Source organism: Pezoporus flaviventris, unplaced genomic scaffold (genome assembly GCF_033815535.1).
Source record: "Pezoporus flaviventris isolate CSIRO_AGI_PZ_B2104156 unplaced genomic scaffold, CSIRO_AGI_Pfla_v1 ptg000031l, whole genome shotgun sequence".
NCBI classification, from domain to species: Eukaryota; Metazoa; Chordata; class Aves; order Psittaciformes; family Psittacidae; genus Pezoporus; species Pezoporus flaviventris.
This window is the reverse complement of record NW_026892579.1, coordinates 7,513,248-7,537,276: the sequence shown is the minus strand read 5'-3', so window position 1 is coordinate 7,537,276 and position 24,029 is coordinate 7,513,248. Positions and strand designations below refer to the sequence as shown.

The 24,029-nt window shown below is 37.0% G+C and overlaps 1 protein-coding gene across 1 annotated transcript in view; it reads left to right on the top strand.

The window, feature by feature from the left end:
* CDC40 (cell division cycle 40) overlaps positions 1–24,029 on the top strand; it is a 37,154-nt gene that overhangs the window by 9,277 nt on the left and 3,848 nt on the right. The window contains exons 3-13 of the mRNA XM_061460107.1: positions 1,126–1,255; positions 9,943–10,026; positions 10,926–11,065; positions 11,614–11,710; positions 13,365–13,504; positions 15,078–15,152; positions 15,823–15,868; positions 17,259–17,360; positions 18,647–18,762; positions 18,845–18,978; positions 23,500–23,576. Coding sequence (XP_061316091.1) covers positions 1,126–1,255; positions 9,943–10,026; positions 10,926–11,065; positions 11,614–11,710; positions 13,365–13,504; positions 15,078–15,152; positions 15,823–15,868; positions 17,259–17,360; positions 18,647–18,762; positions 18,845–18,978; positions 23,500–23,576 — 1,141 coding nt within the window. The remainder of the gene's footprint in view (positions 1–1,125; positions 1,256–9,942; positions 10,027–10,925; positions 11,066–11,613; positions 11,711–13,364; positions 13,505–15,077; positions 15,153–15,822; positions 15,869–17,258; positions 17,361–18,646; positions 18,763–18,844; positions 18,979–23,499; positions 23,577–24,029) is intronic.

The window sequence follows — 24,029 nt, the reverse complement described above, 5'->3', positions numbered from 1 at the left end:
AGTATTTTGATTCACATCAACTTTAAGTATTTTAGTAGCTTAAGCTATGCTGAATGTGTATAGTGAAAAATCATTTTAGGCTGAATTTGGACTGCCTGGTGCCATGTGAGCTGCTTTCTATTTTGTTATAATTGACATGCTATCTGAAAGATAAAAATAGCTGTTCAGGCATTTAGCTGATTTCAGTATTTAACTTCTTTGTACAGCTTGTCTTCTGTTAGACCAGGTGTTAGTATTTTAGGTAGACAAAGGCTGCATCAATCTGAAATTTCTATATAAGTTATACTTTATGCTTACAAAACCTTTTGTGGAATCACATAATTTGGCCTTTTCATAGCAAGCTTGCTTTTTGCAACATACCAAGGCCATGAAGTGTGTGAGCAAAAATACTGCTTTAAACTTACTACAGTGCTACCTTGTTTAAGTGTTTTTAGTTAGGGAAGCCTAATACGGGGTAGCCTCAGGTGTCTGCAAATATGGCAACAATCATAAGGTTACAATTACATTTTTTTTGTATTAATCTCAGTGTATTGCATTTGTTTGTATTCACTGTTATTATTTTATTTGGTTTTCCCCTAACTGTGGTATGGTCAGGAAGACTGGCAATTGTTGTCTTGCAAGAAGAAAAACAAGACAGGGTTTCATAAGTGAATTTCTTGAAATAACACAGCAAGTTCCCAGTTGCTTTTTAAATGCAGTTGGCAGTGTAATTTCTGCATTAAGTACACAAGTTTAGTAGGTTTTGCTGTCTCTCCCTTAAGAGGAACATTATGGAGTTATTTTGTCTTCTGAATGCTTGTACTGATCACATACTGAATGGTGGCACTTTGTGTCAAGTAGTTGATATTGATTTGTCTGCTGTACCAGTAGTACAGGCTAGAGAGTTCAATCACAAAATGAGCTGTACAGAGCAACTGTGCAAGCACTTACTGTGTAAAATAAAGGACTTAGAAGCTTATTCAGTAGTTCTAAAGAAATACAAAGTTGAAGTGATTTTGTTACAATTTTTGAAAGACAAATCAGGTGCTGGGATTTTTTTCCCCTGTGTTTTTCTTGAAAAATTACACACACATAAATAAGAAATCAGTAATTCTGGCATACTTTCTTTTAACATTTTTGATGTAGTTTGGGCCAGAAAACCCATTTAGGACTCAACAAATGGCTGCACCTAGAAATATGCTTTCTGGATATGCGGAACCAGCTCACATCAATGATTTCATGTTTGAACAACAAAGAAGAACCTTTGCAACCTATGGTAAGTCCTTAGTAGTAGAATTCACCTCCATCTGTATTGTGCCCGTGTTGGACTCCTTCTATAGAAGAGTTAATAGGACTGAAAGTTTTGTAAATTGCTTTTTAACAGACTTACTAAAATGGAGGAAGGTCTTTGAGAATCCATATGGCTAGAGATCATAGTATTTATTTGGGAAATGTAATTTTGTAATTCCCTTTTGAAACTGTAATCTAGTTTATGACCTCCAACAAAGCCCCTCTTCATTAATCCTTCCATTAGTTGCATCAATGGAGAAAATGAATCAAAATTTCACACTTTTAATATGACAAATAACTGTAGATCTGTTTATGCAAATAGGTTCTTTCATGTGATTCTAACTAAAGGTAACTCTCTCAAAACTAAAAGGAAGTCTTACTGAGTTGTTAGTTTCTTCAGAGTGGTTGCCTCTAGATACAAGCTGAATGAACAGGAATTGAAAAAAAGTGGGAATATGTCACTAAAATATTCTTAGCAAAGACAGACCCAAAGCACTCCAGGTTGGTGGTCATTTTAGTAGCTGCTTTCTCATCTTGAAGAATCTTTACACTTGTAAATAGTTGCATTTGAAAAATAAAACGTCTGAGTTGTGGGGAGGCTTGAGTTTTAAATAGACTTCTTACGGATTGTGAGAAAAAACGTTTTTTTTTTAATAGAAAGACTGTGGATTGTAAGCATTATTTTGGACTCATTTGAAAGAACAAACCTGCCATATATTTACATATAACAGTGGTTAATTTTTCTTCTTTGTTTCATTGTAAGCTTTCATTTCAATTTTAAATTTGGCTGCAAGGGCTTGTCTTGCAAATATGCATCTTTGGTTTCAGATGAAGTATCACTCTATATACTTCAAATTCAGTCTGTTTGGCAAGTAATGATACTTCCTGTGTAGCCTTAAGGTGTTACAACACTCAGCTTTTTGCACAACAGACTTGAGCCTGTCTTTATTTGTGTTTACATTCAAAATACTACTACCTGCAAACTGTCATGGCTCAAAATTACCTCTACTCACAAGTCTCCTTAAATTCATTAGGGCTTTATGCAGGCATGGATTCACTTACTGCATTCTGTGATGGACAAGGTTGGGATTTTATTGGTTACATCTGTAGGAGCCATGTATTACAGTGAAACCTGGAAGAGAAAAATACCTAAAATCAGGCACTATAACATCCTCAGTTTCTCTTCGTATTTGTGTTTTATTAGAGGTTTTCTTTTAAATGTTAAAAATTGAAACATATTTAAGACAGTTTGGTCGGGGGGGGGGGATTTGTTTTGTTGTTTTTTGTTTGGGTTTTGTTTGGTTTTGGTTTTTTTTACAGTTTTAGCTAATACTTACTTTTCATTGAGTTGTTAGGATGTGGCAACTAAGAAATAGGTATCTAGTTCCATAGCATAACTTTAACTTACTAGACTGTAATTTGGTGTTAGAACTTGATAGATAATGCAAATAGGAGCCCTAATCAGGGTCTGAATTGACAGATGAGATTTTTTTTCTGTGAAATAAAATGTTGCATTGTATGGGTTGTGCATTTTGTGTGTGTGTATGTGTAAAACAGATACAGAAAAAAAGGATCCGTATGCATGTAGTGTTTGGGGTTTGGATTTTTTTGTTTGTAAAATTTAGTTTGGGGAAAGATAGAACTAGTAAATCTGCCCAAAGCCCCTGCTGTTGATATATGTCACCAATGTGCAGCATTGAAAGCTGTCTTACAAGAGAGTATAAAAAATACATTTTTAAGACTAATAACATTGGCAACTGTGCAACTATAGTATTCGGCTTTATGGGCGTGTTCAAGAGATAATGATCTGGGTACACTGATAATGGAGCTATGAAAAGGCTGAGATATAGGCAATTTAAACTGCAAGAACAAGCACTGTGAAGTTGAATTTCAAGCTAGAAGATGCAGTAAATGAGCATGATATCCTGGCTCACTAGGACTGAGGGTCCTTTCAACCCTTTATCCTGTTAGACACATGGGCAGTAGTTGGTACCTAGTGAGGAGCAGAAGAAAGATGCAAGAAAATAGTGATGCATCTGAATACTTTTTTCAATATGTAGTCTCTCAACTAAGGACAATGTCTCTATATTTATGAATTTTCAGTGGTCAGTCTTCTTTTCCTCTGTTTTCCTCTGTTGCCTCTGTTTCCTTCTGTTCCTCCGTATCTATGACTGTACTTTCTTTCTCTTCTTAGTCTCTGCTAGTTTCACTATATTGTTCCTGATGTGAACAACAAAGCTGTGCGCAGCATTTAAAATGTAATCTCACCGTGAATTTCTGTGCATCAATAAAGTGAGAGCTTTTTCCCTTGAGTTTCTAAGAATTCTTAACATGTTTTTTTTTTCTTTTTTCTCTACTACTTTGAGTAGCTTTGTAAAAGCTACTTGCTCCTTTTTTCCAGATAATTTATTGATATGTTGAACAGCATGGGCCTGAGCATGTGTCTGCCAGCAACTTGCTTGTGCTGTGGAAACTGTCCATTTATTCTTGACAGTGTCTACTGTTAATAACTACTTTTAATAACTTGAAGACCTGTGCAGTTCTTAAAGACTCTTTGAGACATTCTGTAATCGGTCTAACTTGGTTTCGTAAAGGTATCCAACATCAACCAAGCTTTGCTCATTATTATATTCTGGGGGTTTTGTCATTGTTATTTACCTCTGTGGAGAGCTGTGTTGTCTGCTCTGCTGTGATATATAATGCTCATCCAAGTGCCTACTCCTTATTTCCTTCATTACAGTTTCTACTGCTTGAAACTTCTAACCATACAAATGTCTGGCTGGTTACCTGTAGTTCTCCAAATCTCCTCAGAAACATCTTTTGAAAGTTGGCATTGTATCTGATACGTTCCATTTCTATCATATTGAGGTGATACAACATGAGCATTTTTGCACTGTGTTTCAGCTTTAGATCTCTTGAATAACTACCATCTGGTCCCAGTGTTTCGTTACCACTTATTTGACTCTTTAGTCTCCTGACATTTTACTTTGAGATGGATATTTTGTCACATTACCCATAAAGAAAGGTTCTGGCACAGGAGCCTACCACATTCCTTCACAATGAGCATATATTTTAAAAAACCTTGCTGATGTTCTTTTCATTCCTGTATCTGCTGGCCTGCATGCTTTCTCCCCCTGCAGTTTTTGACAAAGGGCAAATGTTATGTTTTGTACCTTATGTGATTTGCTCCTTGTTTTTGAGGGGAAAGGGGGGTTTGCCTTACTGTAGTGTTTACTTTGTCTGCTAGAGTTTGATTCTTTGTATCTTTCACATCTGGATGCAACTTCAGCTCTTTGAAGAATAGTTTCTTATTTCTAGTAGTTTCTCTTTACATACTGTTCAGCTGTGCTTACTTCCTTCTGCTTTCTTTAAAGTCTTTAATAGCTGGCAGGCATTAGTTCTTTTTCTCCTACATGGTGTCTTTGAAGTGTCCCTGCATTTGGAAAAAGCTTCCTTTGCTCACTTTCTGTTCCTTTTTAAAATCTTCTTTACTTAATATAGCCCTCCTGCTTTGAGATTGAGATCATTGTAGCGAATGTTTTTATGGCTTGCTTTGGTTCCTCAACAGTGTTAATTTATACTGCATTGTGGTTGTTGTTAAAATGTGTGTGCTTGGAAAACAAAAGATGTTTTAGCATAGTTTCCTGTACTGCTCAGTTGGCCCTTTTTTGATTTTTGATTTTTTTTTTTTTTTTTTTTTGCTATGTGAGCCTCTAATGTGACTGTTTCATGGTACAAGTACATGGTGTAAAAAAGCTGTTTTTTACATCTTGGTGTGAGATTTGCAGTCTGTTACAAGGAGGTGACTAAACCGTGTCATTATTACTGTGCTTCTCTCCCTAGCACCTGTTTAATCTCTGTTACCATTTCATGGTTATTGTACCTTCTAGCTGAATGCTCAGAAAGGGAGTCCTAGCGAGTGTACTCACCACTATTTAAAACTGGAATTTCAATCCAAAGGAACCTTTAATGCCTGTTAACTTGTTCATCTGAATTGTCTTTAAGCTTCCTGTAGCATATAGCATGTTTTTCCCTACTGGTATGACCATCTTATTCTGTGTTCTTTTTACCTGGTAAAGAATGTAATACTGACATAACTGAATAGAATATATTAGTTTATAAATTCAAAACAAGATATGCCAATTTTACTATGTTTTATTTTTAGGCTCTGCCATTTTGTATGCATGCTTGGGTTTTCCATTTCCCTGCCCTCATTTGAAATAGGATTTTGTGCTTACTGCTATCCTTGTTATCTGAGGTTTTAGATTTGTGTGCTGCCTTTTGCTTAAGGATATGGCTTTTTTTAAGATCCTGAGGGATTCAAAAGATGTGTAGATGTGGCGCTCAGCGACATGGTTTAGTGGTGAACTGGGCAGTGCTGGCTTAACAGTTGGACCCCATGATCTTCAAGGTCTCTTCTAACATATTGCATGATTCTAAATGTTGTAGGTTTTTTCACAGGTGTAATAGTTGAGATTTTATTGATACTACCCTAAAACTTCTGTGCTACAAATCAAAACTATTCCTCATATTCTCTTCAGCAGCCCTGTCAAGCTATGGGTCATTGTTGTCTCTAAGGTTTTGCAAATTGAAACTACCTTCGGTTCCATCAGGTTTTTGCCATTTGTCCTTTATCTCTCTTCAGACTGACAAGCATGTTTCCTCAGTCTTTTCTAGGCCTTCCCTTCCCTCCAACATTCTATCATTCTTGTTACTCTTAATTTTTCTCTGAATTTTTATTTTGACTGCATTGCTTAAAACTGGACATGCCAGTCTAGATTAGGCCTTCCCAGTGCTGTTCCATGTTTTATGTAGTTTTTCCTTTGCAATAAATCTCAGATTTCTTTTTTTATTATTACTTATTTATTTATTTTTCTTATTGGTGTCAGAATACACTTGTTAAGTGTATCTACGCTAGTACCCTGGCAGCCTGTGTTTTTCCCCTTGGACCTAACCAGTTTCTTGCTCGCTTGCTTTCAGTATTTATCATTCATCATATCTTTGCTGAAGTGAAGTGTTTCACACTTGTCTTTGGTGTCAGCTGCAGCATTTACAGGTATAGGATCCTTTTCTGATGGCATAATCCATAAAAAATACTGAATACGATAGTTGGGCAGGCCATTTTAGTATAAAATCCTCTCCCAATTTGATGGAAAGCCTTCGGTAGTTACTCTGTGAGAGTCTAACTTTTTTTAATTAGTAACCAGTTTTGCACCTGCAGTCATAGGTAATCTACCCTGTTTTGAATCCATTCATGTAAGGCAATCTTCTTCTATAATTTCAACTATTAAAGAGAAAGCTTTATCTCTAGAAAAACAAAAATTTCACTTCACAGACCACAATGATGTAAATGGTCAAAAGCCAATGTTGTAGTCCTTGGAGCATGGCTAAAAAGACTAGGAAGCCCCGGAAGATAAGCCCTTATTTATTCTTCTGTGTCTGTACCCTCAGAAGAAGCAGTCTGTTTTCTTGACAATTCCTTTCTGAGCATTTTTTTGAGAAAGACAATACTGTCCTTAATTATGTGGGCATATATCAGTTTTCAGCATGGAGCAGAATTGCAGATTATTTTTTTACATGCTGCACACAAACTGTTTGTGAATATGGTAGAAAAATAATTTCATGGCTCTTTCAGCATCAGCACTCATTGTAGAAGTAGACTGCTTCGTCCATGGGGCATTTAGTAGTTTAAAATTTCTCCTTCCCAAGGTATTGAAGTCTTTTTTAAAGAAACAGTCTGCTGCCCATGAATCTCAAAGCTCGTTATAACCAAGTTACTGAATACTCATAACAGGTTTACTTCATCAGTAAGACTGATATTTTAAGAGCTTAAAATGACTGACTTTGGAAATAACACTTCTGATTTTATTATTTTCTTTCATCTTCTCATGTTACATGAAACACCTACAGTCACTATTACCTATTACAATTGTAGGCACTTTATTCTCTGATTACTTTGATTCCATGGAGCGGCCAGTGCAATCAGAATGGTTTAGTCCAGCTGCATTTTTCTACGTACCTGAGCTATCTTGGGTCTCTCTATGCTGCATTGCACAGTACAGTGTAAACATAATTATCTGTCTTTATGGAATGTACCAAAGTCTGATAATTTAACCAACCATTTCAGGTGCACTGAAATTATGGATGTAGGTGGAATTGTACCTTTCCTTGCTAAAACGTGGCATGAAATATCTACCTCCTAAATAACACTGGAGGAGATGTAGAAGTCAGGGCACATTATATGGCATACCAGCTGAGTAGGATAAAAGCAAGCTGTCTTTTGCAGCTGTGTTTAGGAGTCCCAGCCAGAAAGAAAAGATTCTCTTTCACATATCCACTAGAAAGTAGAAATTGTTCAGAGCATTTCTGTGAGAATGATGCTGGACTAAATTCAACCCAGCTATAAGAAGTCTCCACTTCCACGGGAAGCTGTGCTTGGCCCAGGGGCTCTATTCATTAGAATACTGTCCCTCTTTTACAAGTACTGACCAAATAGAGTCCCAGAGACAGTGTCAATACAGTTGGAGGACAAGTAATCCACTGTATTGATTTTGACATAGCGCCAAAGAAATATCTCTCTGCTCTTAACAGAATCATTATAGCTTGGAAGAGAACTCATTGAAATAGGGGCTTAGTTAAAGCAGGCAGTCTAATTAGCAAAAGTGTAATTGCAGTGTCTGCTCAGTTTGCTTATCCTTGGAAGTGAGTTGTAGTAATAGTCTAGCATAACTTAAAGATCCTTTTTTGTTGTTGTTTGGTATAGGTATAGTGGGAATTTATATTTCCTAAGAGGGCATTGGTATGCATTTCTATCTTTGTATCATATTCATGGAGCGTCTGGGCATATGTTGTTTTGGAGCTGGGTCTTACCAGGTTTGAAGCTCCAGAACTGGTCTACAAATTGCTCCACCTGTATGGGAACACTTGCTATGTTCTTGGAATAACTCTTCTACTAGTTTTTGTTAGATTTTTTTTCCCCAGCATCTGAAAAGAAATTATGAGGGCCATCTCCTAGGACATTAGTCTTTGCGTAACGTGGAGGAGGGGGGGAGATGACCTCCTTGGGCTGTTGGAATGGTATTGATAGGTTCTCAACTCGTATGCATCCAAGTGCTTTTATGGGCCATTGGTTTCTGGGGTGGACTGGGCAATGTCTCGCCGTTCATGATTGTCTCTGAATCATCAGAAATTTAAGAATTAGATTGTACGCTGTAGGATTTCTTTGATTTCTATGTATGTGATTACTTTTATCAGTGATTTAATATATTCATTGCTGTCTTTCCGCCTCTGCCCCTTCCTGATTCAGAGAGAATCTCATTGAGTCCTCAAGGGACATTTTGTCACTTGAATAATGTTTAATAAAAATTGGTGATATGTCCACTAGGGTGCAGTCTTTCCAAAAAAAAAAAAGCCATGGTGGTCAGTAACTGACTGTTCAGTGCACCTGTTCCTTGGGAACCAGATGAATTTATTCATCTGTCTTATTCTTGTAAGATCCTGCTATCCGCTTTAGAAATGGAGAAAAACTGTGAGATACGCATATTAAAATGAGAACCTCATTATAAAAAATTGTAAATATCCTGAATATCTATGAAATGCTGGTACGTTTTATAAATTATTTAAAGAGTGAATTCAGCAGGGGTTTCATGTTGGTTTTTTTGTTTGGTTGGTTTGGGGTTTTCATGAGACTCAATAGCTGTAATCAGGAAATGATAATAAATACTTGATTAAAAGTACTTGATTTTCTTAAAAATTAAATGCCATTGCTGCTGCTTCTGATACTATCCATGTTAGTTAAAGCAAGTTGAAGGAACTTCAACTGCTTTCAAGTTGAAGGAACAAGCTTTCCCAACTCTGGCAGGAAGAAGATGAAGTAATTTCAGCTGGGGGAGACAGAATATGCACAAAGCCCTAGAAAACTTGATTTCTTTCATTTTTTCCCTGTGTCCTCTTCCTTCCAGCTGCTGCCATCCCCAGGCTTGGCAGACACAAGTAGCATTCTCTTTGACCCAGAAGAGGTAGCGGGCAGAGCAGGAGGCTGCAGGGCCAGAGGTTATTGCTGAGGCCAGACAGCTCTGGGTGTGTACCAGCAATGGGCTGGTTTCAGTGTGACTGACTGGCTTTGAAAACCAAGGAACAGGGCACTGAACTAAAGCAGCATCTGTTTGAAGTCACATCACAACATAAGATTTTGAGCTGGTCTCTTCCTTATGCCATGTTACAACAAGAAGAGGCTGCTATGGCATTTCAAAAAACTAGTAAAGTTTGCATTACAACAAACTGGTCTGAATTCAGTGTTGACCTTGGTTGTAGCAGGACATTGGGCCAGGGGCTTCCAGGGAACCCTTCCCACTAGAAAGATTCAGTGACCTTGCTTCCTGTGACAACCCTCCCTTTGTGTCTTATGTTACCTGTTGTCTATTATTTGCTTCTCTCTTGTACAAGTGGAAGCATTCTGGCAGCAGCATGTACTTAGGGCTTCATGATAATACTTTGTGTTAATACTCAGACTGAGTGAAAAGTAGATGGGATTTGAAAGTATCAGCCCTTCCTCATCTCTAGCTCCTTGAGAGTCAACAAGAAAAAAATTTGGGGGGCAGGGTCAAAGTATTAAAGATTGTACAAAACTAAAAAGCTTGAAATAACAGTATTTTATCTCTCTCCTTGTTCTAGGTTATGCATTAGATCCCTCCATAGATAACCCTGAAGTTGCTACTAAATATATTGGTTCTGTAGAAGAAGCTGAAAAAAATCAAGGTAATTAGTTCAGAATCTCATATAATGACTTGCAACTGATTACTGTTTCAATTTTTTTTTTTTTTTAAACTGAGAAATGGAAGAGGTATTAGCAAAGGAGGGAACTATGAGAGACTTACGCATATCCAAAGATGCAATAAAAAATGTGTTGTGATTGTAATGTGAAAAGGGAAGAGAGATATGGGAGTGCTTTGCTTTCTTGAAGGGGCAGATATTTCAGGCTATCATGTCAAATCTCAAATTAGTATTTGCAGTTGGGACCTAGCATGTGCCATTGCATAAATAGAATTGATCTGTATATTTGAAACAGCTTTTTGGTCTTCTTATACTCCGTCTTAGCTAATACTGTCATATGTCTTTATTAGGATACCTGTATGTAGCTAATCATCTTAACTGTGCTACTCAGTACCAAACTGATCACTGTATACAACCTCTAGCACCCCTGCTGGAAATTGCATGTTATCTCTGCTTAGCAGAGTTAAGCTGTTGGGTTATTTGGAAAAGAAAAGCCATTTGAAGGCTGCTAAATGGTAAAAGGGGTGAGGGGGATCAGAAGCCAATTGCTGGGACTCTACTTTCAAACAGTGCACTATTTCAAGTATGAAAATTGATGTCAGCAGACTCGGTGTTAAAAATGCATGGGTACATTCATGGTTGCATTGTCTAACAAACCATAAAAAGCAGTTTAAGTGGTTCCTCTGTTATTGTACAGTTAGCAGTGTTCATAGTTAGAAAAGTTAGCAATGCTTTCACCAGTTTTAGGCAAATGCTTTTTCCATTCTGGTGTGCATATTGGGAAGAGTGGTAGTGGTGGCTTTTTCTTTTAAACTGACTATGGTGTGACTTCTGATGTTGTATTCTGTGTTAGCAGCCAGGCAATGTATTATTTCCTTCTTCAGGTTTAACAGTGTTTGAAACAGGACAAAGGAAAATTGAAAAAAGGAAGAAATTCAAGGAGAATGATGCATCTAACATTGATGGTTTTCTGGGACCATGGGCAAAGTATGTTGATGAAAAAGAAGTAGCCAAACCATCAGAAGTAAGTACTACTTTAACACAATAGCTACAGATTGTTAGTACATTACAGTGGCTTACCCATGCTATGCTTTAGGATGATATACATGTCAAGTTATATATCCAAATAAGGTAATCCAAATATTTTGCATACTATTATTTGAAAGACTGGTTGGAAATAAAGGGCATTGTATCTGTGCATTGTGTGTAGAGTGATTAAAAGAGGTTTATATACAGAAGCAGCTTGAAAAGAACTGAAAGTTAAACTTGTTTAAAAACCCAGCCAAACAAAAGAACGCCCCAATAACATACACACACAACCCTCCAACACACATCCTTGTTCAGACAGTGATGCTTAGCTGTAGTCTGTGAATAAAAAGATATTAAGTTCTTTTCAAACTATTCTGGTTTTGAGAAAGGTATTCTCTTTACTGATGCTTAGAAATATTTCTAATCTCATTTAGCAAATAAATGTATTCTTAATAGTAAATAAACAAACAGTGATACAGCTCTGGATTTTGTGATGTGATTCTGGACACTGAATTTTTTAAAAATCCTGGTTTATTTTTCCAGGAAGAACAGAAAGAGTTGGATGAAATAACAGCTAAGAGGCAGAAGAGAGGAAAAATAGAAGATGATAAACCTGGAGAGGAGAAGACTATATTACATGGTAGTGCCATCTTCCTGTCTATTCTCCTCATCTTGTTCACAGTGTTTTCTTGCCTGCTGTGTTAATTAGCAAGGAAGGCAGACAGCCGCAGCATTTTTGCTGAGGCACCTTCGTGTTTCTGTGTTGAAGATAACAGCACTCACAGCACTCACCTTTACTCAAGTATAAAGGACAGGGAAAGAGATAAACTTGGACTAATGCCACTTCATACTGTGAAAAGCAGTCTAGAAATGTCATCTTTGAGGGCACTGATTTTATTTATTTACTTTTAATGTTACTAGACATGCGCATCCCTTTGCTGTTTTACAGAGCAAACATTATAAAGTTATTAGTTTGGCTTAGTTTCAGCTTCAGAATTACTGCAGTTCTGAATGCCAGTGTTTTTATCAGCAGGTCGTGCTTTGAGTTATGGCTTACATACAATTTAGAAAATTGCTTGGACTTCATACTTCCTCAGTTTTAATGTATATGTTCTTGCTATCCTATAAATAATTGTGTGTCAAATAATTACCCTATGGAAGCCTATAGTGTCAGTATTTATAGTGATACCGTCAAATAAAATGGTTTAGTAAGTAAACTTGGTGATTTTGGGAAACTGTTACTTCAACTCTCTGCATGTAAAACAGTCCTGCCTTATATTGCTTGGCATAGATAGCTGGTAAACCAAATCTTTGTTTACCACTTTCGACAGGCTCACATGCACAAGTTGGAGTATCCTTTCTTACATGCATTGAAGAAGTGGCTGACATTAGTACTTCGTTCTTTAGTAGAAGATCATGACAATTTTTATTGAATAGTGATCATCTTAACAAACCTAAAATTTTAGCCACTGAGCTCCTGTAGAATAACTTTTTCAATCCAGCTTTTTATGGCTTCTACCTGAAGTTTCACAGTGAAAGACCTTATAAGATAAACTTTAGTCTTCTCAAAAACAAACATTGCAGAAATATGTAAGCATTGATACTGTGCAGGAGGTCACTTGTACAACTGAGACTGCCATAACAATATCCCTGAAAGGGAGAAATTAAATCAGTGCAGACCTTAATGTCATGGCTATCCAGCATAAGTCTACTCTGGAGTACCCATTTCCGAGCATAGTGCATCCCTGCATGTCTGATAGTCTAATCACTTCTTCTGTCTAGTTAAAGAGCAGCTGTTGGCTACTGCTGACCAATATTGATTCACACTGGCCAAATGTATCTTTTTTTTACTCTGATTAGTCGTTCTGTTGACATGACTGACACAGCACAGAGCTGGCTGGAATGTGAGTTGCAAGCAAATGCCAGGGTTAGAGTTGCACATTTGAATCCATGTAGAATTAGTGTAAGCAACCCTTGTGTTGGGCACTCTTTTGCTGTTTGATGAAGAGTCAGGTGTTTGTGGGCAGAAACTGTCTTCCTGTTCCGATTATCAGATTCCAAGCAGACTTTGCTGAAATGATTTAATTTGAGCTTAACTGATGCCAAATAAGATTCTCCATCTGTATCCTCTGAAGTGGATTTTTCTTCCCCTACCTCCTTTCCCTCCCACTTCACAGCAAATCAGCTATGTTCAGAAAAACCTTAATTTTGTGTGGCTGTTGAGCCTTTCAAAGACTATAAACTTTTACAGTACAGGGTCTTGGATTCTCAGAGTTCTGTGTGTATCTTTTCAGTTAAGGAAATGTATGACTACCAGGGGAGATCATACCTTCATGTCCCTCAAGATGTTGGAGTTAATCTCCGTTCTACAATGCCACCTGAAAAGTGCTATCTTCCAAAGAAACAAATCCACGTGTGGTCTGGACATACAAAGGTAGGAAGTCATGTTTGTGAGCGTGAATCATAAAAACACACTTCACTTTGTGTCTGAAGCTCGTAACTTTTGTAAAACTGAAGTGTCAGGAAGGGATATTTTTGTCTTTACTATGTTATGCATGTAATTGGTTGCACTACGTGCTCAGACAAGGTGTTTGCTGAAATGCAGTTATTACTTGCATACACCTTTTCATTAGCATAGTGGCTTCCTGATCTCCCTTAAAGGGACAAGTATTGTTCAGTGACTTCTGTGGTATGTGTAGTTATTTCCTAAACTACCACATGAATAAGAGTAAGACTAATTCTAGGGATCCCTAAAGATGCCTTTTTTTTTTTTTTTTTTAATATAGTCATTAAGGGCTATTTCCTATCAAACCTATCAAAAGTTATAATGGTTTTGTGCTTATGGTGCATCAGCAAGTTTCCCAAATACTATTACCCAAAAGCTACTACTTTTAAAAGGTGTGCCTGGTTGAGACTTTTCTTTGATACGATTTAACATCTACAGTTTCTTCTTGTGCAAGAGCCCATAACTATATACATATTTTGGTATTAAAGAAGTCTTCCACGGTTTAGGTTTGTAAAGTTTATACTCAATTTGCTGCTGCTTCTATCTCTAGTTTTCAGTGTTGCTTGAAGAAATATGCTATCTGGCAATGGACACCACCTTAATGATAATGGGAAAGATGGAAAAAAGAAAGAAGGACACAGGGAACACTTTCAGTTTTTACTCCTTTTGACTTGAGTCACAGCTCTGAACTTTTTTCTTTTTTTTTTTTTAATGATTGCTGCATCATAAAGCTTGTAGCTGCATCTATCAGTGTTTGCCAGAATAACATTTCCTCCACAGAGTCACTCCTCTGCCTATTAGCCTATTAAGGCAGACTGATGCATAAAACAGCTTTTTCCTGAGATGAATGACATTACTGATGTGAGAAGCAGATGAAAGATGGGCTGACAGCTCTAGAAAACTGGACAATATAAGGAAACAATGATAGGGAGGATAAAGCACCCAACTCCAAACGGGTGGGAGGAACTGGGTAGAATATGAATGGATAATTGACATGAAATGGAAAGAAGGACATGAAACAATGAGTTGTTCTTTGGGCTTTCTCTGGAAGGAGTATCTGAAATAGGTAAGTGGGAATCTGCTGTACTCAGGGAATCCGAGTTCATTAGGTACAAGCCATTGGTAGTATGTGTAAGAAATGGAGGTCCCCAGAAACTTTTTTGTGGAAAAATTCCTCACCTGCCCCACCCATAAAGGCTTGTTATACAGAAACAGTCACCTTAAACCCACAGGTTGGATTTCTTTGCTGTGTTTACCACAGTAGCAGTGTGAGTGTTGGGAAAGGGTATATATACAGCTGTTGAAGTGAATCAGCTTGTCAATAACAATTGTTCAAAATGCATTGCTGTTTCCAAAATGGAATGTGGGCAGGTTATTTGTTTTCAAGGCACAGTATCTGTATATTTTATGAGGATAAGCTTTTTGCTTAGAAAAGAGGGCAAGTGAACAGAGGAAACATCTAGATGCTCCACTTACTGTTAAATTATGTCCTTATTTACAGGGTGTCAGTGCAGTTAGGTTGTTTCCTCTCTCTGGGCATATACTGTTGTCTTGCTCTATGGATTGCAAAATTAAGGTAAGTTATTTTACTGGTAATGTATCTGTTTTTTTATATATACAATACTATCATTGAATACAGACAGTGCATTTGGTGCTTCTACCAAATATCTTTTGTCTGTGTTATTTTTGGTTTTCTGACTTGATTTTTCAATTGCAAATTTGTTTGAGCAAAGATGGAAAAATATACAAGACTGTTGGTATTAGAACAGTGTTGATCATTTAGTAATAGCATTTAGAAGGTTCCAGGTTCCTCAGGTTATTGCCTTTGCTATAATAATTCGTTTTCTGTGGAGCCTAGTTTTACAGCTCACAAAAGGTTTCTCTTGAAGTGTTTTATTGAAGCATTTGTGGTCTTGAACTATTCTCATTTTAGTCCAGCATGCATCATATTAGGAAGCTGGTGATATTTTTTGGTTTTATTTCTACTAGTAAAAACTTAGGGCTTTAAAGTTGGAATACGGTATGGGGGTTTTAGTTATTTTAAGGGTGCTTTGCTAACAAGAAGGTGACAGAGCATTCCTCTAAATTTCTGGGTTGTGATAGTTATGATTAATCAGTAGGTGTCATATGTTTGTAATTAATTCTTTAATTAATTACATGTTGCCATGTATGTTTGCACATAATTTCAGTATCATTATTATTTAACAACTGTCTTCTTCTCTCCCCATCCCTTTTATTTTTCCAAGCTGTGGGAAGTATATGGTGATCGAAGATGTCTACGAACATTTATTGGTAATAGTCTTTTCTTAACTGATTTTTTTCATTTAAGACAACTTCATGGAAGGATATGATTTAGGTTTGCGTATTAATTTATCATAGGGGAGGCTTGTAGGCATCCAGCACGTAGTATTCAGTATGATCTTGGCAATAAGAATTGAAAAATGTGCAAGTTTTTAATGAGCCTTTGTCATTATTCCGTATAATTTAGTGTTCATGTAAAACATCTTATGACCCTTAAACCAAAACATTAGTGTGCTGCAGTCATCAATACTTTATGCAAAACTCCTTTTCAAAAGCAAAATCTTGAAATTGCCCCAACTTCATGTTGATAACAGCAGCTCTCTGTGTTTATGCAGTGAGGGCGTCTCATGGTCTGATGATCCCATCTCAAATAGGTCATTTCTTCTGTGCAAAAAGCATGGGAGTTTGTGTTTTTTTTAGGTTCAGTTGCTGTCTTTGTTCATGTAACAAGTGCTTTTTAAAGCAGATATCCGAGAGAGACAGAAATACAAACTTCTTAGCAGCCTTGAATACAGAACAAAAGCAACTGATTCCCCTTTTGAAATGGGAACATTTCTAGAACATTGAGTGAATATAGGTTGAGTAATAACAAAGAAGTCTTTTTTTCACCTAATGTTTCTGATGACAGCAGTGCGATGAAAATGATGGCTCAAAAAAGGTTATCTCTCGATAGCCTACTCTTTCTAAACAGTTTGACTGCTTTTCTCAAAGGTCCTTATTATAAGCCAGATTCACCTGCTATTTTGCTGTATTTAAGTTACTGTGCCAATATTGTAACTAAAGAGGTCTCCCACAAGTCTAATGCAGTGGTCACATGAAACAATTGGCATTGAGGGATAACAAGGTTAACACCAGATGAAAGCACTATTAATTTTCTGATCTAGTATTTCCTATATTTTGTACTTGTTTTCTAATTATAAATGTTTCTCTTTTAAATGTATCTCCTTTAGTGTTTCTTTCCTGTTTTTTTGTTAGACATTGACAATTATTACAGTGTTTCAAATTCCTCTTGCAAATCTTAACTGTGACTCAAGATTTGAAGATTGATTGTAAATCAATTTATGAATGATTCATAATGCTTGGTTCTGTGAAGTGCTGTTGTTTCTATCTCCAGTGCTTTAGAGGTGTGAGGATTTGGGGGTTTTATTTTCATTATTCTTTAGGAGTTACACTTTCTTTTACTTGATTTTTTTTTTTTTTTTTTTTTTTTTTTTCTTTACTAGTGCTCATGAATAACTTCACTGAGTGGTTTTCTTGTTTTCTCTGCATTGTTAAAGACTGGAGCATTTAACATGCATAACATTTTTAAAGACACAAAACCATTAATTTTAGGCATGAATAGATAGAAGTTTATCAATGCATTTTTTTTTCTGTCTTGTAGGACATAGCAAAGCTGTTAGAGACATCTGTTTTAATAATGCTGGCACTCGGTTTCTTAGTGCTGCTTATGACCGCTACCTTAAACTCTGGGACACTGAAACAGGTAGGCTTACAAACTGTTGTTTGGCACTATGTTTAATTAATAGTAAATATACTGATATATCGTCAGTCATGTTGTTTCCAATTGTCCTTAATGTCATCTTGTAGTTCAGTGCTCAGGCTTTTATTACAGGATGAATAGTCACTTTTTTTTTCCCCTAAATGTTTTGTTTTGTGTAATGGTGCAGTTGACACTACCTGTATAGCTTTATTTCATATACCTTTTGTATTTGAGAAGTCTGATAGTTATTTGTAGAACAGTTTTCAACAAAAAGACAAAGTTTTACCAGATCAATTAATTTTATACCTTTTTATACCTGTAAATATAAGCATGCTAGTTAGTAATAGAATCATACTTTAATATGCTTAATTTAAAAGAATTCTTTCACTTAGTCTTCTGGTTAACATGAACTTGAAGAGCACTCCAAATAAGATAAACTGCTGGTATAGGGAGATGGAGGGTAGGCCTGATGCTCTCACAGAACCGTCTGGTAGATGCTCTGTAGCATTCTGCTCTAGCAGTTTCTTAAGCTAAAAAGATACAGGATAGATTTTTGTCAATATTCTTTTTAACCTTAAGTCTGTTCCTAAGACAGGAAGCTTCCATGTTTGAAAGAAACATTAGCTTTCTTGGTTAGCAGTGCTACTAGTCTTACACAGGAGACAGTTAGGAAGGTTTAAGTCAGATTCTCCAGTCTTGAGTCTGAACTCGGTCATTTAGACATCTGAAAAATGTCTTGAGCTTTCAGATTAAGACAGGCTCCTGCAAGTTACGGATAACATGTAATCAGGGTATTTATGGCTGAGACTATGAGAGGAGGAGGTCAGTGGTTTGTTTTGCAGTTGGATTACTGTTACCCTTTTCTAAGTTTAGGATTGAGGAATTCTTCCCCAAGTTTGTCTCTTGTTGAGAAGACCACTGATGGTAAGGAGGTGATGCTTTGCAAAGACTGGTCGGCTTGTGATGTCCTGACTGATCCTAATAGTTTTAATATGTCCTGATGACATACAGGGTACTGCGCAATTGTATTTTTAGAAAGCTGTAGTAAAGGTAGGGAACAGTTTATATGTGTGTTTGTGCAGGTTGCATTAATATAAACATGTAAAAGAAGGTCTAATCAAAGAGCAGGGTAAATTCTACTCTCTAATCCTCTCAAGGGCTATAAAACAAGTATTTTCTGCTGTTAGGAAAGTAAAAGTAAAATGAATGGTTTTCATCAGTATCTGCAAGAACTAATCAGCCCATAGAACTTCCACCCTGATGCACTATGAATGGTTTTTCTGTTGCAGGGCAGTGTATTTCAAGATTCACAAACAGGAAGGTTCCTTATTGTGTCAAGTTCAATCCTGACGAAGATAAACAAAATCTCTTTGTTGCAGGAATGTCAGATAAGAAAATTGTGCAGGTATGTCTGTGTACTATCTCTTACTCTAAAATTTGATATTTAGTAAAAAATAAAGGTCTTATTCTGACTTTTTTATTTGTAGTGGGATATTCGAAGTGGTGAGATTGTGCAGGAATATGATAGGCATTTGGGAGCTGTCAACACCATTGTGTTTGTGGATGAAAATAGAAGGTTTGTGAGTACATCTGATGACAAGAGCTTAAGAGTCTGGGAATGGTAAGTTTAATTTTTTTAATTTTAACTTAAAGTGTATTATGAGCAAACTGAGATGAGAGTTTATTTTTAAAAGAGCGCATAGCACGTGGAACACTGGAGTGTACCCAGTTCTAGCTAGTTGAGGAAGAGCTGGCTTAATGCTTGAGATACTTCCCAGATTTCCTCCTCCCCCAAAGAAAGCATAAGGTAGCCTGTCAGTCTGAAGCACACTGCACTTTAACAGTGATCTCTGTTCTCTCTCCTTTCCTTGAGTATTAGCTCTTAAATTAACCTGCAGTCTTACATTTGTGTATGTGTGTCAGTTTTGAATGCTTTGAACTTGGATATGCATAGTATCATATAATACTTAGCCCATGTATTAAATGAGTAGTTTAGCATTAATATAATAATCATAACCCCTTTTTATTAATTAATGTTGATACAGGACATTTTGCATGTGTTTTCTGCTAAATACATTAATCAAAGTAGCTTAATTTCTGGGTGGTTTGGCAATCATTGATACTCATGAATAAAATAGATGACAGAAAAGGGAGAGTCTATCAAAGAAAAAATCATAAAACCTATAAGTTTAAATGACTTCCAATTCTTAATATACCTGAGGAGGAAGCAGATCTCTCCAATCTGAAATGTTTTTCACAAGTTTTTAGGTACTAAGATTTTCAGCTTAGGACCTGTAAGATTCCTCTAGGATTTCACACTTCTCGCTGAAATAATCAATTCCATATCTTTAGGTATCGGTTTCCTTTCTCTTGCTGCTCACACATGCAAAGCTGTTACACAATACGGACACTAGATTGACAGCTCTGTGGCAAATCTAGACAAAAGGGACAAAAAAATCTGTGACATTTGAATGTTACCCAAGCAGCCAGCAAAAACCCTCAGCGTGTCTGTGATCAGCTGCTATCATTGCCAGTACCAGCAGTGGTAATGACCAAAGTCTGGGAACTGAGGTTTAGGCTAGACATATAATGTTGTCACCATATGTCACTCCAAGAGAGCCTCTGTTCAGTACTTAATAATTAGACCCATACATTTACTGAGCTCTTTAAAGAAAAATCTTTGCAGTAGCATATCTTCTAAGGAATGCCTCCTCTCTAATGAGTGGGAGGATGATCTCACTTGCACAAATCTCTTATTTCCTTGAGATTGGATTGCCCTTGTTTTGTGAGCTTTGTGTTGATGGCTGAAATAAATAGTGAAGTGGGTGGATTTAGTCACTCTGTGGGGAAGAGCAGGAAAGGCAAAAAGGTTCTGGCATGGGAATATCACAACCTGATTGTTCCAGTAGCAGAAGCTTTTTCCCTCTGAAGAAAAAAATACGTACTGAACTTGTTGTATGCTTCCTTGTTCAAATAACAGGGAAATCAACTGTTGGCAATATGGCATAAAACAGTAGTTGTTGTTTTTTTTTTTTGTTTTAGAAAAAGTAAGTGTAATGCTGTCCTTGTAAGCATGACTTCAAAAACTTTCTCCACGACATACCTTGATATATGTATTATCATAAATTTTAAGATCCAAGGATTTATAATGCTTTAAAGCCAAGTTAATATATTCACTACACAAGCTTTTAGAGCTTAAACTTCTGTGGAAAATGATTTCTTAAATCATTTTTTCCTAAGTTCATAAGGAAAATAATTTGCAACTTAGGGTAATTTGGTTACTAAAACATACTTTTTTGTATGTTTGTTCATATGTTCTTCAGCACAATATTTCTTTAGTATCTTACAGAAATATGATGCGAGTATGGCCCTAAAAGCCAGTAATTAAAGCTGGTTTAATTGCTTTGTTTCAATGCTCTAGAGGAATTTTGTAGTATGTTTTGTAAACTCCTTGACTTGGCCAGAGCTGGTAATGGGGTGCCATGTCAGCCTTCATCACAGTGAGAACTTCTCCGCTGAGAATTCAGATCTCCTTTCCCCGAGAGTTCATCCCAGGTATAGATCTCACTCAATTGCAGCTGGTTGGTTGCTGAACATTCAGACTGCAAGTATAGCACAGACTCTTGCAGATTATATGGTTTCTTTAGGAATCTTAATGGGAGTACTTTTAAACTTGTCTGCTTTCTCATTTCCTGTGATTGTATTGTTACAGCAGGGATATTAAACTTGGCATGGGTATCATATGCAGTGTTCTTTTGGAAATGAAAGATACTACTTTGTCTTTGTCTGCTTCGTGTGCATCTGGTCCTACTTGGAAAAGCAGTGAAATGATGTGAGCAATTGACCTTGGAGACTTTTATTTCCTTTCACCTTCAAGTGAACTAGCAAAGCAAGAACTATACTGTGGTAGCTTAGTTATTATCCTGACAGGTTTAGGAGGCTTATCATCTCTGTAAAGCTATACCCCTCAGCAGGCCTTTTCTCCATCATTCTCAGTAAAGATACTGTACCCTTTGAGAGAGCTCTTCATGATGTGTAGATGTTAAAATTGGGTTTGGTTGGGTTTGGGGCTTTGGTTTGGTTTGATCACACACACACAGACAAATACACTTTTCTTTAAAAGGATTTTTTGCTCTGCCGCTTAGGGCAGAAGTTGTATTAGAACCCCAGAGTATCACATTTCTAAATCTTATCTAGCAGGTACTACTTTTGATATTTAAAACTTTTCAGCCTTTGAAATGCTATGAAGTGGGAACCTGAAGATCTTTAAATATTTGAACAAGCTGTATATCACATGAGTATTGAGGTCAGGAAGCTATGACAGCATCTTTCTTGATTTTTTTTTTTTTTTTTTTTGTTTAGCTTTTTCTTGAGGCAGCAGGCTGATATTACTTATTTAGAAATTAGACTGGAAAAAATGTGAAATGTAAGTGTATTTCTTTACTCTGATAACTTAATGCAGTGTATCTTGCAGCTGTCCTAAGTGTGCCTGGTATGCTTCAACATAAAGCGGACTTGTCGTGAATAAATCCTGTAGATGAGCCTGCCTTCATCTGTAAAGGAATAGAAAGCAGGACAACCTGTGCTACATTTAAATTTCTTGCTGCAATACAACTCGGCATTGGAGATGCATCTTCTGTGATGAGGCTTTTTTTTAATGGGCCTAAAGTGGGGTTGCTTTTACCTTGGCATTGAGGACTCCAGATGACCAGTGGGCTTGAGGGAGTGTTGGGTAGTGGGAGCTGATCAGGATCTGGCCTTACTGCAGTGATGACTTTGTGTTGTGCTGCAGGTGGGGTTTGAAGCTGTTTGGGTGTTGATGCAAAAGGATAGGGTGGGGCGCGAGGGGCTGCACTTTCTGTGCCATCATGTTGGTCAGCCCTTAGAGATGTGGACTTTGCTACTCCTTTACAGTTTTACTGTCCAACAGTAGTCTTAGGCCTGCCTGTTTGGAAGCCAATTATCCCTGGGTATGTTCTTTTCTACAGATTGTGTTAAGTGGATTGACCTTCTTATTCTGAGGGGTAAATGATTTTACCATCTAACTCACAGGAGCATTTGTGTTGTTTCCTGACAACAGAACACTTCTCGCCCTGTTGCCTGTGTGCATTTTGCTTAACATAAGATGACAGGAAATCACTTACTCTGTAACAAAATAGAATTGTAATTACCTTGCTAATGTCAACCATATTGCCATCCAGCAAGGCTTGGTCAGCTAGTACAGAACAGCCACCCACACTCTGCTCCAATAGTGTCCCAGCAGCTCTTCTACTTGTGTGAATTAAACAATGAAGTCATAAACCAGTCATAAACCCTTTGTATTAATTAATGTTGCTACAGAACATTTTAAATGTGCTTTACGCTAAATACATTAATCAAATCTATTTTCTGCTGGAGAATTCTTTTGCTTAATGAGAAAGACATGTGCATGCCTTCCCTTCTTACCAGTCTTCTAGTGTAGGGTATGAGGAATACTGTGAGTATGCATGACCGTTAGTAATTTAATTTATATAGTCAAAACCAAATTACATTTCTGTTGAGTAAGGACTAGACTGTACTTCTTTTTTCCTTAAGCCTTGTCTAGGACAGTGTATGTTCTTAATATGCACTGGCATAGTCCTGTATGCAGTTGAGACCAGGGAGATCACGGTTCAGGTTTGTGAACATTCAGAATTGGTTAGCAATCTTTTCTGGGAGATTAGGATGAAAAGGGCATTTGCAGGGACTGACGATTAAAACACATAAGACATTCCAGAAAATAAGACATTCCAGTAAAATACCTGCATTTATCAGTCTATTCTACTTACCTACATAAGAATTTTGTAAGAGCTGCAGTTAAACTGGAGGCAATAGAATATCTTTGTGTTGCAGTTTTACTCTTTAACAATTGGAATTATGATTCTGCTTTGCACTTGGGATTATTTGATTGAGGTAAATTCACTCTCAAAGGTTATCCTCTAGGTGGCTCTGCAACTGGAGCCGCCTAGGTGGGCATTCCTAATGTTTTTGAGCTTTTACACATTCATCCTTTGGGCGCCACGATACACTCTACATGGCTCAGTGGCTGAGTAAATCAGCTGACTGGAGGCAGCCCTTTGGAATATCTCCATGTCTTCATAAAACATACTTCTTCCTTTTGCAGGGACATTCCTGTAGACTTCAAGTATATTGCTGAGCCAAGTATGCATTCAATGCCAGCTGTGACTTTGTCTCCAAACGGTAAGTTAAAACTTTACTGCCTTCTTAGGCATAGTTTACATAGGCACGTCTTACTGATTATATCTCCATAATGTTGCTATGCTGTCACCCCACATAACCCATTCCGAACCAGTGTGTGCATTTATTCCAAGATTGGACTGGATCTGGGTTTGATTTAAAAGTCTTAAGGATAAAAAATATGTCAAAAATTAGAGTTATATCAGGATAAATGTATCGGCTTAAATTTAGACCTTCATCCAAACAGGGCAAAAGGACTCTTTCTTTTCATAGAGCTCAATATGCTTTTTGATATATTTAAAATATTAAGAGAAACAATGGTGGGAACTGACAATGGCTGCAAAGTACTAAGGAAGTACAGCAGTCCTTGTGGTGCCACAGTTAAAGCAGAAACTGATGTTGTACATGATCCTGGTAATGCTATTCTTTTCTGTTCTGAATATAGCCCAAAACAAT